Genomic DNA, 17,341 nt, shown 5'->3' on the forward strand with positions numbered 1-17,341 from the left:
TCTATTTGTGTTTTTGACGACCCACTCTTGTAGGTGATCACATGTTCTTCTCTCTTCTTAAAGAAGGTGTTGGCTAAGAAGAGATCATATGCCATTGCAAAATCCAAGATAGCTTCCCCATCCTCGTTTCTCTCCCTAAAACCATGGCCACCATGAAAACCTCTATAGTTGCCTCTCCCTGCCCACGTGTCCATTTAAATCTCCTCCTATAAATAACTTCTCCGTCTGGGCAATTCCTTGCACCAAGTCTCCAAGGTCTTCCCAAAATTTCTCCTTCGAACTCGTATCCAACCCTACTTGAGGTGCGTACGCACTAATCACATTGATGAGTTCTTGTCCTAATACAATCTTGATTGCCATGATTCTATCTCCTACCCTCTTGACATCTACAACATCTTGTGTCAAGGTCTTGTCCACGATGATGCCAACACCGTTTCTCGTTCTATTTGTGCCCGAATACCAAAGTTTAAACCCTAAGTTTTCTAGATCCTTTGCCTTAAGACCAACCCACTTAGTTTCTTGTAGGCACATAATATTTATCCTTCTCCTCACCATGACTTCCACTACTTCCATAGATTTTCCCGTTAAGGTTCCTATATTCCATGTTCCTAAACGCATTCTACTCTCTTGAACTCTACCCTTCTATCCTAGCTTCTTCACCCTCCCCCGTCCAATAGAATCAAAGTACTTCTTTTGTGTGTCCTGTGTAAAGTTGATATGAGCATATGCTCCCAAACAACTTTGAGTGGAGTCGTTCGAAAAGAAGTTTCTATGGCTCCCTTACTCATTTAACACTGCATCCGGGTGCCGATGGAGATACAGCGACCCTTGCTCACTTATCACTGTGCTCGGGCCACACAGCGCGCCACTTACGGTTGACGCCCTAACTTTAGCGCGATTTCGTTCTGGATTCATTTTCATAAGGAGTGGAGTGCCGACTGTCGACTACCTAACGCCCTCCCCTTCCTCCTTTACCCGGGCTTAGGACCGGCAATATAAGATAAACTTACACAGACGGAGTTGTTTGACACAAAAAAAAAAAAAAAAAAAAAGCATTTAGATATCAGTTAGCCCAAGATTCTTAAACTTTTTGGGGATGGTTTCAATGTTATGGTTACAATCTTAACCATTCATTTGTTGTATTAAATATATTATACGATCGGCGTACCAAAAAATCAATACTACTAAAGAAACAAGAAGTAATATAAAACCCAACAAAAGATTGGGAAATTTTATGATTTCCTATACTTTAGACCCGAACAGTGCCCAAAACAAAATGATAGCGCCTTCAAACAGAAAGATGCATCAAGAATGTCGGTTCGTTCAACAAAGTTCATCGAACAAAAGTTTGTCACTCAACTGTTTGCAATTGATTGCCTCTTGTGTGTATTTTTTGTACAATTAATACCCACTGGAAGATGAATCATTTCCTTTTCGGGTCCAAAATCGAAGAAGTTATCTGCAATACAGTTCTTGAGCTGTTTCTACATTTTCCTTTTATCGTTTACCGTGTTTGCCATCTTCTAGATCGCCAGTGTTCCTTCAGTGAACTGGTTCTCATCTGTGGAATCTGGAGGCGGAGTTTTGGGTTTACTCATCATTCGAGAAAATCCGTAGCCAAGAGAACTTCCGCTAGTTTCACATAACTGCAGAAGAAAAACGTAAATATGAAGATCCCATCTCAAGTATCGGGAGCATATGATAGAGAGAAGTCAGAAGTACTGGAACTTGGTTCATACTTATTGGTCAAAGCCAAAACTGAGGTTGAGATAAAATTGTTAAGTAAAACAGAAAGGCAACGTGGAGTACCTCAGTTAGCTCCGCAAGGTGACGGGACCTATACTCGTTGATTGTTGATGTGATCTCTGACATGGGTAGTTTAGCCTGACAAGGACGAGGTAAAAATAATAAGAGATGACGGTGTTAGGCACTTCCGGCGGAAACAAATGTTACAATCATAAAACTGCAATGTCAAGTTGAAAAACAAGAAAAACATGTGTGCAAAGCTCATGAAAATTTGAAGACAATCTTCAATGATGGGGAATCTTATGAAGAAATATACAAATTTATGGAAATAAAACGAAGCTCGCGCCAATTACATGAAACATTCAACCGATCTCTGCATGGTGATATGCTATGTGGGTTAATGTCTTTTCTCACAAAGGCATTGGCTTGCGATGCTTAGAAAGAGGTGCATTTGGAGATCACTAGGGCCCAATTGCAACATCCTTTTATCTCGATGGGACTCGAAAGAAATATTGACAATAACTATTTTACCTGAGCGAGAACAGCAGCTGCCAACTGCAGACTCGGTTCCAAGGTCTCTGGGACAACCTGCAAGTTTCGTGAGAATGAATCAAATTCTCATGAATGTGATGCACTCGAGATAAACTATAAGTAAGCATTCCAAGTTTTAAGCCACTCATTAGTCAATAATGCAAATCTTAGTTAAGAACATATAAAATATATACTAATCCATTAAATATTGGGATTACTTTTGGTGCAGGCAACAGAGAGCATATTAAGAACAGGCATAAAAATATTACCGCTGTAGCCCCAGCCTTCTCCAAATTAAGACCATGGTCGACGTCATGAGCACGAACAAAAGTTTTGACGTTCGGGAAATACTTGCTCAGAGCCCAAACAGTTCTATAGTTTGCACCAGGAGAATCTAAAGTGATCGCTGCAGCACATGCTCTTTCAGCACCAATTTTGTGGAGCACCTACTCATGGGGTAGAAAGCAAGTCAATATCATAAACCAGCAAATGGAAAAAACTATAATTTCAACTTATTGTACATACCTCTCGGCTACCAGCATCTCCAAAGTAGACTGGAAGGTCCAGCGAGCGTCCAACTGCCACTCTATCACTGTAACAACAAAGAACATGACAAATGAGATATAAGTTGCAGTCTCTTGCAGAACATATCCCAAAAAAATCTGGAAAATAACCATTCCCAAGATATTCAAGCCTTGAAATATACTATTTTATTGTCATCACGATTCACATCCTTGTTATTGGCTAAGAACATAAATAAACTCCAAAAACCATCTGTTGAGATGTATATACAAACTAGGCTAACATGTAGCTGTTATTACACATGAGAGTCTGAGACTAACTTGTAGACATCCAAAAGTAGTAATTCTTGAAATATCAATTGTAATGGAAATTCCGAAACGTCTTCAAGATTACCTCCTCACATCAAGAGCTACAAACGGAATTAATCTCTCAGAAAGAAGCTGTGCAATTATCTGAAAGGCACAAAGGGAGAGAAAAAACAAATTACAACTGTTACAAATACATGTACAAGCTTGAAAGATTTAGAATTAATTGTATGATAGCTGCAATTTTTTACAACCTGGCCAACTCGCCCAAATCCACAGATGATTATATGACCTTGTAAATCATCTGTCTGAAAATATAAGCAATCCAAGAGAAACCAATCATCAGTAGATATTAATTACAAAAAAGTCAAGGACTAATGAAAAAATATATTTGTCTCATTTCAAACACAACCTAAATAACTAGAAAATAAGAATTAACCAAAACCATGTGGATAGTTGCAGTTACTATAAGCTAATCAATTTCTAAGAAAACAAGGAAAAATACTGTTGTAGATTCTAATTAAAAGGATTTTCTGAGTGGGAAACGATGCTTCATAACAATTAGTCTTGGCAAAGCATCAAAAGTGACAATAGTACATCTTCGTCAGGCATTTTTTACCTCACTCTCAACAGGTAGTAAACTTCGAACGTCATGCACCTCAAAACGAGATGCAATTAACTGCCCTCCAGCAGCTAGCCATGGTGTGATGGCCATTGAAATTCCCACAAGAAGGAAGAGCAATGATGATAATTGAGGAGTCATTATTCCCTGCAGATGACACAGTTAGCAAGATACTTCTAACACTGCAGAATGGGCTGAGAAGACATTAAGCTGAATATAACACCAACTAGCAAAGTAGTTAATCAAATTTCAATAGCAATTTAATAAAAAAAATTAGTATTGCTTTTACCCATTATGAATCTGAATTTGTAATATTGGTTAACACCTATTTGATGCGTCAAAAGAGGCTATTATCCGCAACTACATTTTACTTGTAGGAAATAAACACCAAAAAGACCATATAAAATTTAGTAAATTAGTATATAGCTGCTAAAATGCAAACCACCAATTCTCAGAAGCAGTATCAACGGCTAAAAAAGTAAACCTGATTAACAGCTTCACCAAAAGCAACAAAAGCAAACTCTCCACCAGGAGCAAGAAGAAGACCAACTCTTATTGCAGATATTATTGAAACGCCAAACAGTTTGCCAATCAAAGCAACCAATAAGGATTTGCCACCAATTAGGAGTCCTAATGATCCAGCTATAACCGGGAAGTTTGAAAGAAGAAGTTTTGGATCAATAGACATTCCAACCTGAAAACCCATAAAATAGTTGTTACAAAAATTGCAGATATAAGAGCAACATTGTGCAGACAATAGACTGACAGGATCATTTGACTAAAATTAAAAACAATTTTGAAGTCTAGAACTCAAGTAACAGCCTTCTCTACAATTAGAAGTTGATATCATTTTGTTTTAAACAATCTGTACAATGTTGATTTCATTGATTACATTTTCATATAATCCAGTAGAAAATCCATTTGGGGGCAGGTCTTCCCTCTCTATTTTCCCAATTATTCTTGCAATTCAACCCCAAACAATTGCCACCAGAAACCACATACCGTCATAAAGAAGAGGCCCAATAGAAGACCACGGTATGGAGCAATATCTGACTCAACCTGTAAAGAAAATTCAGTTTCTGCAAGCAGCAAACCAGCCAAAAATGCTCCCAGTGCCATGGATAGTCCAGCCTAAACAAGGGGCAAAAGAAAAGCACAAAGCTTTATAACTCTCAAGAATGACCCAAAACTAAATTAACTATAAGACAGAGAATCCAGAACCTACCCTGGCAGTGAGAAGACTTGTTCCTAGAATAACAAGCAATGTATTGGCAGAAAATATTTCTGCATTTTGATTTTCTGCAATTTGCCTATAAATTGGTCGAAGCAGCTGCAAAACCACAAAGAAGAAATATTAGGTTAAACGCACAAACTTGACTATTAAAAGAACTTGATGAGATAAAACAACGGAGCTTGTAAAAAATTGGAAAACATTCCGAACTTGTTTTGTCAAGCAAATATATGTTTCCCCTCCTCCCAATTCTTTATTCTAAGAGAACATAGCATAGTTTAGCATTACTTTCAATCAAGATTGCAACAATGGAGACTTAGTAGTCTGTTGAACCACTTGGAGCTTCAACCATAAATGCCTAAAACAACTGTGCAGTTATTTTTCCTAGGAATTCACCCATTTCATTGACATAATTCTCAAAAGTTTTGGATGTCCAAAGACTTACCAAGCGCCCACCAGCAATTATGGCTGTGATGGCAACTGCTGCCTTTACAGCAGCAAGTCCAAGAGCTTCAGCAATGGCTTGAAAACCAATCTACAAGTAGCAGATGAAGTTCTTAATATGATAAAAATAAGTAGCATGGCCGGCTCTGAAGTTCTGAACAATGATAAGATTCTGAACAGCAAGAGGAGAGCATAAGTAGGATTACCCCTCCTTTGGATGAATTTGGTGAAATCAGAGGTATAAGAATTAGCAAAACAACAACAGCCAAATCCTGAAAGTTAACCAAAAAGTAAGTAATGTAACTAATTTTGGTCAATGATTTCTGAAACAAACCTAGATGATATGAAATAACCAAAGGTGCAAAGAAAAGCCTAAAATAATGATGGAACGGGTTGCAATCTAATTGTCAAGAATCGACACATGTAGGAAGTAACCATAACATCACTTAACCATGCAGTAAATTTAAACTCTGACGGTTTTTTCTGTATGGAGAACACTAACATCCAAAGTGCTTAGGGTGGAACTATGCAATATGCATTGCTGATGCTGATCACCCTACCATAATTGCTCACTGTAAAGATGCAACGTAAGGATCCCAAAAACATAGATCTATGAATCAGCATGAATCAAGATGTTTAGTTGATTCAACTAGATGACCAAAAACTCTAGGTTTGATGGTCAATTCAATCAAATATGCCATTAACATATTAAAATACTAACGAGTCATTTTCCAGAATATGATATCTTTTGAAATTGATGGATGCTTCATATATTTTTTAAGATTCAAAGTGACCTGGAAAAGTAGGACAGAAAACGTAGCACGGCCATGTCGTGAAGTGCTCTCACCCCGCTCTTGCAAGACCTGAAAATAAGTTGAAGCAAATTAATTACTTGTCTGTCAAAAGAAATATTCATTAGAAGGCTTTTGGAGTCTTTTATAAAAATAGGTTGTTGGGAAGAAAATGCAGAGAGGTGCAACCCATGTAAAGAAACTATATGTAACATGGATCGACTAAAACAAGATCAAACAAGAAATCTAGAGCGGAAGAACAAAGAACAAAAAAAAAAGGACCAAAAAAACTCGATGTCTTTGTCATATACTCAAACATCCTTAAATAATCATAGGATGCCTCTACTTCAAAAACTCTTATGTACCACTCTGACAACCAAACCAGGATTCCCGCATGATGAACAATCTACGCACTGAACATGTCAACCCAATAGACTGGAAACTGAACTAGGTATAGCCCAAGAAATACTAAACGAATATAGGATAAAACCACATATTTTGAAGCCACTGCACAATGCAGAAGAGTGTAATCAATTTTTGTGCTGCCCTGCTGCCTTTGACACAAACAATACCTATTCACCAATATTCTGCCTCTAACCCATAAACTATCAATAATTAAACTGTTATGGTGAGCTGCTTCTCACATGAAGAAGGTTGCTTTTACTGGAACATTCACATCCCAGACCCTTTTCCAAGAGATCAAGGCTTCTTTTCTCTCAAAGAAAGAAAATCTACATGGTAGTTACCCACTTCATCATAGTCATCATGAATTTTGTATTTATTACAAGGTCCAAAAACCAGGTAATAACTTAACATATACATATTGAAGATATCCAGATACTCAATATAAGATGCTTGTATTTCACCATCTACCCACCCCATGTATAGACTTTTTGAATGAGAAAATCAGTATAACCAACCATTACCTGCAAAACAACTGCAGTGGATGATAAAGCCAGACCATTGCCAATTACTATTGCAGCAGGACCAGGCAGCCCACAAACATAATGAGCAACCACACCAACCACAACAGCTGTCACCAAAACCTGCATTGCTTATGCATATTAACAAACTGATAGCAAACTTGTTTCTCATTACCAATATAGAAAATCTTACAAATGGCCAGGCCGAAATGAATATGAAAAATTCACCTGAGCAGAGCCTAATCCAAATACATATTTCTTCATTGAACTCAACCTTTCAACAGAAAGCTAAAAAAGGAAAACCAGTCTTGTTAATTTCCTCATTGTAATTCAGATCAAGCATAATATTCTTTTCATTAAATTTAAATAACAAACTGTCCAATTCATAGACTTCACCTCGAGGCCAATGTTGAACAACAAGAAAACAACTCCAAATTCAGCAATTGCCTTTGTCCCATGTACATGACGAATAATAGAGAGGCCATAAGGCCCAATCAAGATGCCGGCAGCTAAGTACCCAAGAACAGGACTGCCTAAAGATACCAGCAGACAGATGATACCGATCAGTGAAAAAGAAACAGTAGAAAGTTCAAAGGCTAACCTATACATTAAATGTGCAGTGTTTTGTGGAGCTCCGGACTTTATGGTTTATACTCTAAAGCTTGCAAAGTAATGCAATTCTATAACCAAAACCAACTAGAAAATACTATTTGCTATGTACATGTGAAATGACAAACAAAACCAAACAAGTGTTAAATGGAAATGAAAGCTATAGAGATTCAGTTACCTCCAGGAATCCTTTGAAATACAGGCACAAATATCACACTTGCTAACAATAACCATAACATGTCAAAGAGAGAAGCTTCCTCCTCATTCACCTGAGAAAAAGATAGAACAGATGAGAAAGTGGATACTATGAGATATGCTATACCAAAAAGAGAGAACAGATGAGAAAGTGGAAATTATGAGACATATTAGACCAAACTAAAATTTGTTAGGCAACATACCTCTTGATGAGGAATCATATCAATTAGTTTTTTAAATCTTCTAGGAAGTTTCTGTAATTCTCGAACTAGAGGCTTAGCACTTGAGGAAACTTCTTCAATACTAGTGGTCATGACATCTGGTTGTTGTAACAGTTGTGTAGCCCTTTCTGCTCGATTAGCATAAAAGGTGAGCCTGTGATAAATTTCAGCATCTTGAGATCAAAGGAAGACAAGGCTCACGACCCATATCACCATTATAAGAGCAGGAAATTTTTTTAATAGAAAACCTTGTTGAAGAGGAGGAAAACACACAGAAATAAACAAGATAACAAGTAGAAACAACACTACATACCCTACTCCAAACAGGAACATCCCAACAACAAGCTTTGGCCATTGCTTCCTTGCATACTCCATCAGACCCTGGAAAACTGATGTCGGCGTTCCATCTGCAGAAGAGAAGAAAGATGCAGAAAAGAAACGAGAAGATTTCTTCGATAATGTCTTGGGAGAATTTAACGGTGAACTCTCCCTACTCAAGTCCTTCTGAGTTTCCTGCTTTTTAGCTTGAACCACATTCTTTGACTTTTCAGCTTCTACTTCAGCATCTTTTAAAGAATCCAAACTTAACTTTCCATTCTCATGATCACTCAGATCAACAGAATGATTCGCATCTTCAAAACTCTGGCTGATTTTGTCAGAAAGGCTGTCTGTCAAAGGCTTGACAGCTAACAAATCACCATCAATTGGCACATCTCTGTCCCTTTCAACAATGATATCAGCAGAACTTCCTAGGACTACCGTCTCCTCTTCCTCAAGAGCAGCATTATCATCATTCAACACCTGTCCTTTTTCCGTGGTATCAACAATTGAGTTGGAACTAGATTTCTCTGCTCTTTGTAATGCAATTTCTGCATCGTTGACACGCTTTGCAGCTTCAAGTTCAAAAGCAACAGCTTGCTCTGCTAGAAGCATTATGTTGGTTACATCCTCTTCTGCTTTCAAAGCACTGAGCTGTGCTTTCTCTGCAACCTCATTCAACCTGTCCACTTCCTTCTGCAACTCCTCTTTTTTACTCTGCAAGTGCATTAGCTCTGCCTCACAGATGGCCAAATTTGCCTGGCATTCCTTAAAATCTTCCTGGGTAACCAAAAGTGCTTTTTCTTCTTCTTTGCAATCATGTTCCCCATCATTCTCTTGTGAAATTTCAGACGAACTTCTCTCTCTTTTTGCAACCCCTAAAGATTCTACTGCCACCTGAAGCCTTGCCTCTGCCAATGAAAGTGCCATTGTTGCTTTCTGAACACCTTCTTTGGTAATAGTCTCTTCATTAACGATCTCTTGGACAGTATCAAGGGTTAAATTGACATTATTCCAAGCATTTGCTGCTTCATCCTGCAGGGATATCGCAGCTTCTGATATTCTCTGAGCCTTTTCTTCAAACATGGTACTATTAAGCCGTGCAGCTTCCAGTTCTTTCATGGCATTTTGCAGCAATTCCTTCAATTCATCCAATGTAGGTGCCTCTGGTTCTTCTTTTTGTTCATCATGTCCATCCTTTTCTCTGGAATCAGTCAACTCGGCATCATGAACAGACTCAACTCCCGTGCTCTCATCATGACCTTCTAGGTATTCTATATTCCGATCATTTCCATTAACATACGCTAATGAGTCATTATTCTGACACCGCGACCACCAAACTGCTCTTGACCCTTTGAAAACACTGCTGAAGTTACAAGATAAAGGCACTTTCGGATTCGAATTCCACAAATGATCATCACTTTTTTCTCTATAGGCCAAACGTGAAATCCTACAACCACTTACACAAACGGTTCTCTTCAACTTCTTACCCGAACATGCTTTCACAACAATTCTCGAATTTCCCAGAAAGTTACAACTAACATCTTTACTCCCAAAGATAATGGGTGAACTGAAGCAATTCAACCTCTTATAACTAGCCCCTTCAATGGCATATAACACATTTGGCTGCGGAAAAGTACACGCAAGATCCATATTCGAACAACAGCATAAAGAAAGAAAAACTCAAACGCCTATAACCGCAATCAGCCTCACATTGACACACTCAGTTCTCACTCGATTTTCGACAAACACCTGACCAAACAAATCAAATCTACTATGAGTAAAATAGCATCAAATCAACTCATAAATTAAAAAAAAAAATCGATGGCTCTTAACCCTAAAACCACCAAAAAATCCGAAAACTCACACCGCCGCACAACATGCATAAATTCACACTCGCCAGTTCATTCACATTCACAAAATGCCACACAAATTCACACAATTACGCATACACATAGAATAATCCGAATACGAATTAGTTCCAACAACTACAAACAGAAGCAACCAACCGTACACCAAAACGTAGATGTGTATGTATACGAATACGTATATGTAAATGCAAGTGCGTGCATGCGGCGGACTTACCGATCACGAAGAGACGAATTGGGGGAAAACAGGTGGGAAATCCAAAGGCGGAGTTCGAGAGGAAAATGGCGGAACTGAGAAGCGCGAGAAGCAATCAACGACGTCGTTTCGGTACTGGTTCGGCTGGCTCAGTCCGCTGGAGAAGGAAATGGAAATTGAGCTTCCAGTCTCGACTAGTCTCAGTGCCCTCTTCTCTCTTTGGAAGGTCGGAAATGTTAAAATGCCTCCTCCGTCCTCGCAACGAAATAAAATTAAATAAATAATCAAACAAATAATTAGAAACATAAAAGTTTGTGAAATTAAAGAAAGAATGTTAAAACATAATTTTGTTTTTGAAGAGGAAAATGCACCTTCTTTTTGTCTTGGTGCATGCGCGCAGACATACCTACCACATCTTACCTAAATTTAAAAGAAAATTATAAGAATGGTTTTTTTTATTTTAACTCAATGGTAGCAATATCTTTTAACTAAAAATTCATTAGTATTGATCCTTAACTCATCAAATCGTGCAATTATGGTCCTTTACATCAATTCCGTTAGAACTTTCATCAAATTGAGTCATGTGTCATGCACGTCAAGCTGAATCAAGGGGCCAATATGAAAAACCAAATAAGAAAAATTGTAGCAATAATCATCAACTTTAACCCAATTGTAGAAATGGTCTTCCAACATGACTCATTTTGACGAAATTCTAACAGAGTTGAGGAAAATGACCAAATTTGCACATTTTGTTTTGATGGGTTAAATGACTAATAATCATGAAGTTTTAATTAAAAAACCATTGCTCTAATTGGGTAAAGTTGAGTGACAATTTCTGCAACTTTTTTCTAAATTTAAAGAAAGCATTATAGAATTATTTTCTATAATTATATAGCTTTTTAATTAATTTTTTTAAATTATATTTAATTGGTGCAAGTGCAACTCAAATATTTATTCACTCAGATACCCTTTTCATATACGATGCGTGTGGATATTCCTTGGAGAAGACAAATGGATGCGGGAAGTTTGCAAACTCGGCAAAAGCTTCAACGACGGAGGATAGAGATTTTAGCTTATCAGGTGGGGCCCCGTGTAAATATCAATCCGGCGCGTGTCATTATTTCCGTTTAACCATCACGTGCACGGCAGCACTTCCTAAAATGATTTTTTCTGTTTTTTTCTTCCAAATACTTTGAATAATGGAAAAATTAGGTTCAAATTATTCTTTTTATTACTCAATTGATTAAAATCCTATTTATTTTTCATTTTTAATCAAGGTTCTTGGGTATTAATAACATCATTAATTATTTGAATAATAAAATATATTTATTTAGTGTTAAAAATGTTACAATTACTATATTTATATTTATGGCTAAATTTTTTATCATATATTTTTATTTTTAGTTTGTACCTATTTTTAATTTTCAAATATTTTTTAATTTGTACCAATTTTCTTTTCATTTTTTATTTGTACCCATATATTAGTTTCTTTTTGTGCCCAATTTTTTTAAGTTTTATTTGTGTTTGTACTCATGTGTATACCGTCACGTGACATTGTATATTTAATCAATGATAAAAAAATTACATATGGTATATTTATGTTTTATGCCTAAACTTTGTATCATATATTTATATTTTTAGTTTGTACCCACTTTTAATTTGCAACATTTTTTTAAAATTTGTAGTATTTTCTTTTTAGTTTTATTTTGTACCCATGTATTAATTTCTTTTAGCACCTATATTTTTTAAAAATTCATTTGTACTCATAATTTTTTAATCTTTTATCTATACCCTAATTTATTTATAATGTACCAATTATTCTTTATTAATGTACCACTTTGTTATATGTGAAATGTACCTATTTGTTTTGTAAAATGTACCAATTTTTTTAACACTATGGATACATTCTTTTGCCATTTATTATTTCTTATTTTTACATAGTTTTTATCCATTTATCAAATCAAAATGTTTGAATTTTTTTTTTTGTAACCGTTTCTAATAGTATTATAATGAGAGATTTTAAATTTATAGGATTATAAATCTCATAAAATACCAAACAATTAATGTCAAAACTATAAAAATATAAATATTAATAGTAATATAATGAGGTGTACAAAGTCAAAGGACTTTGATCAACGTTTGAATACTATTAAGGTTTTAATCAAAGAATGTTAAGGATTAGGGACCGTATCCAAAGTATCCCTTAAATAATATTCTCTCAAAAAAAAAAGACTGAAAAATGAAATCAATCCAATCCAACCCAACTCAGTTGCATCATTATTTTACAAAAATGGTTTTATCGTTCAAATTTTCACACTACAAGATCTCACTAAAGAAGAATAATCATACAATTCCAATACTATAAGACCTCATTGAAGAAGAATAATCATACACCTAAGGTCAAATTATGGTATTTTGTGAGGTTATTGTGAAACTAGGCTCGACTTATGTCAAATGGTACGTGTTTGGTTTACAAATATCAAATGTTTGTAGATATTTCTCATACAAGTAAGGTTTGGAATGTGGAACGCAGCAAGTGACTTCTTTTAATATCATTTCCTAAGAGGTAATTTTGGGGGAGGTAGAATATGTACCAAGTGGCTTTGTGTTCATACTATTGTTTGTTCTCTGTTTATTTGAAGCCAAGGCAGAGAAGAAGTGAGAGGACACTCAAACAATCAAACAAATCTTTCTACCGTAGCACCCTTTCCATTTTAAAGCTTTATTCTACTTAGCAAGTTTAGCAACCTTTTGTTTCGAAGCTCTTTCCTTTCAATAGTGTAAGCTCTTTCATTTCTTTCAATTAAAGTCAAAGCACTCTTTCAATTCGTTATAGCTTTGTTGTCTTTACAAGTATTCCTCCGTTCAATAGTTGAATTGTTATTGTCATTTCAATACAAACCACTCAAGCAATTTCTCTCTCTTCACCATTTACATATTATGATTGAATTCTCTACATAAGTAAAGTCCTTATCATACAAGAAAAAGAAAGAATCTAAGTTGAGCCACTCTTACTCAATAGCACAATCCTTTGGTTATAAGTTAAATGGCACAATTTCTGACACTCAAATCTCATTTACGAGTGGTAACTAGTAGTAATTTTAAGATTAAACATATTAAAACATAAGTTAAGAGATTAAGTTCATGAACCACAAATTTATATGATGTTAAAATAACAATTCGATAAACAATAAAACAAACTAAGCAGTAGAATAAGAAGCCAAAGCATACTTCTAAGCAATAGAATAAGAAGCCAAAAGTATTCAAACTAATAATGGGGGTTAGTTCAATATTAAGCATATGTTTTGTGAGAGCAAAGGTCACTATTTATATTAAAACAATCCTTGTGATTTCTCTATTAAAATCAGCATAGGAAATAAACAAACAATTCCAATCCAACTATGAGTGCTAAGTATCAAGATTTAACAAAAGTTTCAATCCTGAACTAATTAGGACAACTTTTAACTCTACGACAAGACATTTCCATACCAATTGAAACACTATAGCCCGCTTCTAGCATTCACAATCATACTCATATTCTAACAGTAACACACTAACAATCTCCAATCTCATGTTCAGTAAATTCTCAACCTACCTGCAATGCGAATGGCGAATATAAGAGGCAAACAGTCTCACGTCTCATCTCAGCATAACATTAAATCTCATTTCAGTTCCAAGCAAGTGTTAAGCTCTTGTATGCTTGTTATCAAAGTGGAGATAAAGAAAGCTTAAGTTGTGTCTTCATCATTTTATTTTGATGAACAGACAATGCAAAGAAGTAGATAGCATTCATTGCCATTTCTTTTACTCAAAACTTAGCTGGATTCATTACTGAATTTTTTTTCTCATTCAGAAGTTTTGTTTTTGTTCATACTATCTTTGTAGAGGTTTGGCTCTCAAGAACGAGAGAATTCAGTGAAGAGAGTCAAGTGCATATCTCAAGATCTTCCACCAACCTTATGCGCACGTGGAGACCAAATTTTTTAACCAAAATTTGTAAACAAACGATGTCGTTGTTCATGATTGGATGATTACTTAAGTGTTTATTAATGTGCTTATTTTTTATCCTTACTTTGCTTCTTAATTTTGTGGCCTTTTTTGTTTTGCTTAGATCGATGTTATCTCTAAGTGATTAGGTCTTTTTTACCCCCTTTTTAATAATGTATCATTTTATCTTTTTCAATAAATTCTCTTAGGGAAACTTCGAACAAATTATTAATCAAGTTACAGACAAAGAAAAGAAGACAACTTATTAATTGATTATTAATCAAGTTACAGGCATTGAAAAGAAGACAAATAATTCAACCAAGAACAGAGACATTAACATTGAAAGCGTATGGTGGAATCGGTCCTCACATGCTTTTGTTGACAATAACCTTAATGTTAAACAACAATGCCTACCGCTCGAGTCCAATAGCTATACAAATGTAATGTATACGACTATTTTATGTGTATATATACTTGCAGTGTTGCAATCATCTTCCAAGTTACTTTCCAGTTTCCAATCATCTTGCCTAAACACTTTTTCTTCTTCTTCATTGTCGTTAAGATGCAGGGAGAGGATATTATGTGCTTGAAACTATTTCACGCTTCAATAATTGTGGTGCTAATTGTGCTACAATATTTCAACATTTCACTATCCCTTGAATTCAATAATATTTCTTTAGGAGTAGTTGGCCACAGGGATATTGTTAAGGTGCCGAAGGTGATCAGGTGCATAGAGAGGGAAGGGGAAGCACTCCTTGCTTTCAAACAGGGCCTCGCAGATGACGACAATCTCCTATCTTCATGGGGAAGAGAAGTCCACAAGCAAGATTGTTGCAAATGGGCAGGCATCCACTGCAGCAACCGGTCGTATTACTCAACTTAATCTTAGACAATCTTATTTGAGTGAAGCTTACTCACTTCAAGAGGAAGGAGACCCAGAGTTTTACTACCATTTGCAAGGTAAGATATGAGTCATAAACTGATTGAGTTGCAACATTTGAAATATTTGGAGAAATTGACTTCAATGGAAGCCAATTTCCAGATTTCATTGGTTCTCTTTCCAATTTAAGACATCTTGATCTTTCTGATGCTTCTTTTGCTGGTAGATTTCCAAGTCATGTTGGAAACCTTACCCACTTGCAATATCTTGATCTCAGCTTCAATTTCTTTGCAAATGTAGAAAATCTGAATTCATGGCCACCTAATCTTTCTTCTTTAACGTATTTGAACATGAGTAGCAGCAATCTAAGTAATGTTTATGACTGGATGGAAGCAGTTAATAAGCTTCCTAAACTTACAAATTTGACATTGACTAAATGTGGTCTTCCTTCTCTAATTCATCCAAGTACTCTTTTTAACATAAATTCTTCTAAATATCTTGCTCATGTTGATCTAAATTCCAACCAATTCACTTCTCCTTCAATTTTTTTATGGTTGTCAAACTACAATGTCAGCCTTGTTTATCTTGACCTCTCTTATAACAGTATAACTGGTTTAATTCCCCATGTTTTTGGAAATATGAAACCTCTTGCATTTCTTCATCTTGGATACAATCATCTTGTAGGGTCTCTACCTAATCTTGCAAATTGTTCATCACTAGAAGAGTTAGGTCTCTCTTACAATCAGTTAAATGGAACAATACCTAAAAGCATTAGGCAAATGTCTAACTAGCGTATTTGGACTTGGGCAGCAATGCTTTGGAAGGGGTACTTACGGAAGGTCATTTCTCTCAACTCCCTAAATTAAGGTTTTGGATTTGTCCTTTAACTCGCTAGCTTTAAACTTCCATATTGATTGGATTCCTCATTTCCAATTGCAAATCGTAGTTTTGAGGTTTTGCATGTTGGGTCCATATTTTCCAAAATGGCTTCAAACTCAGAAAAGTTATTTGCACCTTGATATTTCTAATGCAAAAATTTCTGATATCATTCCAAGTTGGTTTTGGGGCATGTTCTCTCATGATCTTGAAATTGAATATATAAATCTCTCCAACAACCAAATTAGAGGAACAATTCAAATTCCAACAATTTTTCATCTTTCCCTCTTTCACTGAATTTGAGCTGGAACAAATTGGAATGTCCAATTCCTTCATTTCTTTCCAAAGCATCAATACTAGATCTTTCCAACAATAAATTTTCAGGGTTGGTTTCATTCTTTTGTCCAAAGACTCCAATCAAGGCTAGTAATTTAACCTTTCTTGATTTCTCAAGCAACCAATTATCCAAAGAACTTTCCGATTGTGGGACACATTTTGGAAATCTAGTCTATCTTGATTTGAGTAACAATGCCTTTTTCGGGAAAATTCCTACCATAGTAGACTTTTTGTATCTATTCAAACATTGAAGCTAAATAACAATGGATTTGTGGGGGAATTGCCTTCATCTTTGAAGAATTGCACAAGTCTCATAGTTTTGGATGTTGGAGAAAATAAATTATCAGGTTTGATACCTGGATGGTTAGGGGTCGGATTTTCAAAATTAGTTATCCTCCGTTCTAATCACTTCTATGGAAGCATTCCATTACAGTTGTGTAATATGAGAAGCATTCAAATTCTGGATTTCTTGATGAATAACATCTCTAGAAGTATACCCAAATGCCTCAACAGTTTGACTAATTTGGCTCAACAAGGAAGTTCAAGTCTAACTATCAATCATTTTTACCTCATCAACAACAAGGGGCAGAATTCATTAACCAGTACTTATAATGACAACGCATCTTTGATATATGGAAAGGAACAATGTCCAAATACAAAAATATTATGGCCTTGTAAAAAGCATTCAGCTATCGAGCAACCGAATAACGAGGGAGATTCCTAGTGAAATCATTAATCTT

General features: G+C 35.7%; 1 protein-coding gene across 1 annotated transcript; it reads right to left on the reverse strand.

Moving 5' to 3' along the window:
• Positions 1–1,347: 1,347 nt before the first annotated feature.
• Positions 1,348–10,943, reverse strand: LOC103406153 (K(+) efflux antiporter 2, chloroplastic). Its single transcript, XM_008345166.4, has 21 exons — positions 10,544–10,943; positions 8,454–10,210; positions 8,123–8,294; positions 7,903–7,993; positions 7,512–7,648; positions 7,344–7,403; positions 7,119–7,238; positions 6,196–6,264; positions 5,608–5,673; positions 5,403–5,492; positions 4,952–5,056; positions 4,729–4,857; positions 4,211–4,420; positions 3,724–3,873; positions 3,359–3,412; positions 3,193–3,251; positions 2,803–2,869; positions 2,547–2,723; positions 2,278–2,334; positions 1,810–1,884; positions 1,348–1,646 (listed from the first exon to the last, which is right to left on the reverse strand). The coding sequence occupies exons 2-21, from the start codon at positions 10,109–10,111 to the stop codon at positions 1,524–1,526; spliced, it is 3,669 nt and encodes a 1,222-aa protein (XP_008343388.2). The 5' UTR covers positions 10,112–10,210; positions 10,544–10,943; the 3' UTR covers positions 1,348–1,523.
• Between the last annotated feature and the right edge of the window lie 6,398 nt (positions 10,944–17,341).

Source organism: Malus domestica, chromosome 01 (assembly GCF_042453785.1).
Source record: "Malus domestica chromosome 01, GDT2T_hap1".
Lineage (NCBI taxonomy): Eukaryota > Viridiplantae > Streptophyta > Magnoliopsida > Rosales > Rosaceae > Malus > Malus domestica.

What these genes read in the sequence shown, in the direction of transcription:
- LOC103406153 (XM_008345166.4), bottom strand. Translation starts at nt 10,111, where the DNA reads ATGGATCTTGCGTGTACTTTTCCGCAGCCAAATGTGTTATATGCCATT. An exon ending in TTGGTGAAGCTGTTAATCAG is followed by an intron (nt 3,874 to 4,210) that starts GTTTACTTTTTT and finishes TGTCATCTGCAG; the next exon opens with GGAATAATGACTCCTCAATT. An exon ending in GATTTGGGCGAGTTGGCCAG is followed by an intron (nt 3,252 to 3,358) that starts GTTGTAAAAAAT and finishes TGTGCCTTTCAG; the next exon opens with ATAATTGCACAGCTTCTTTC.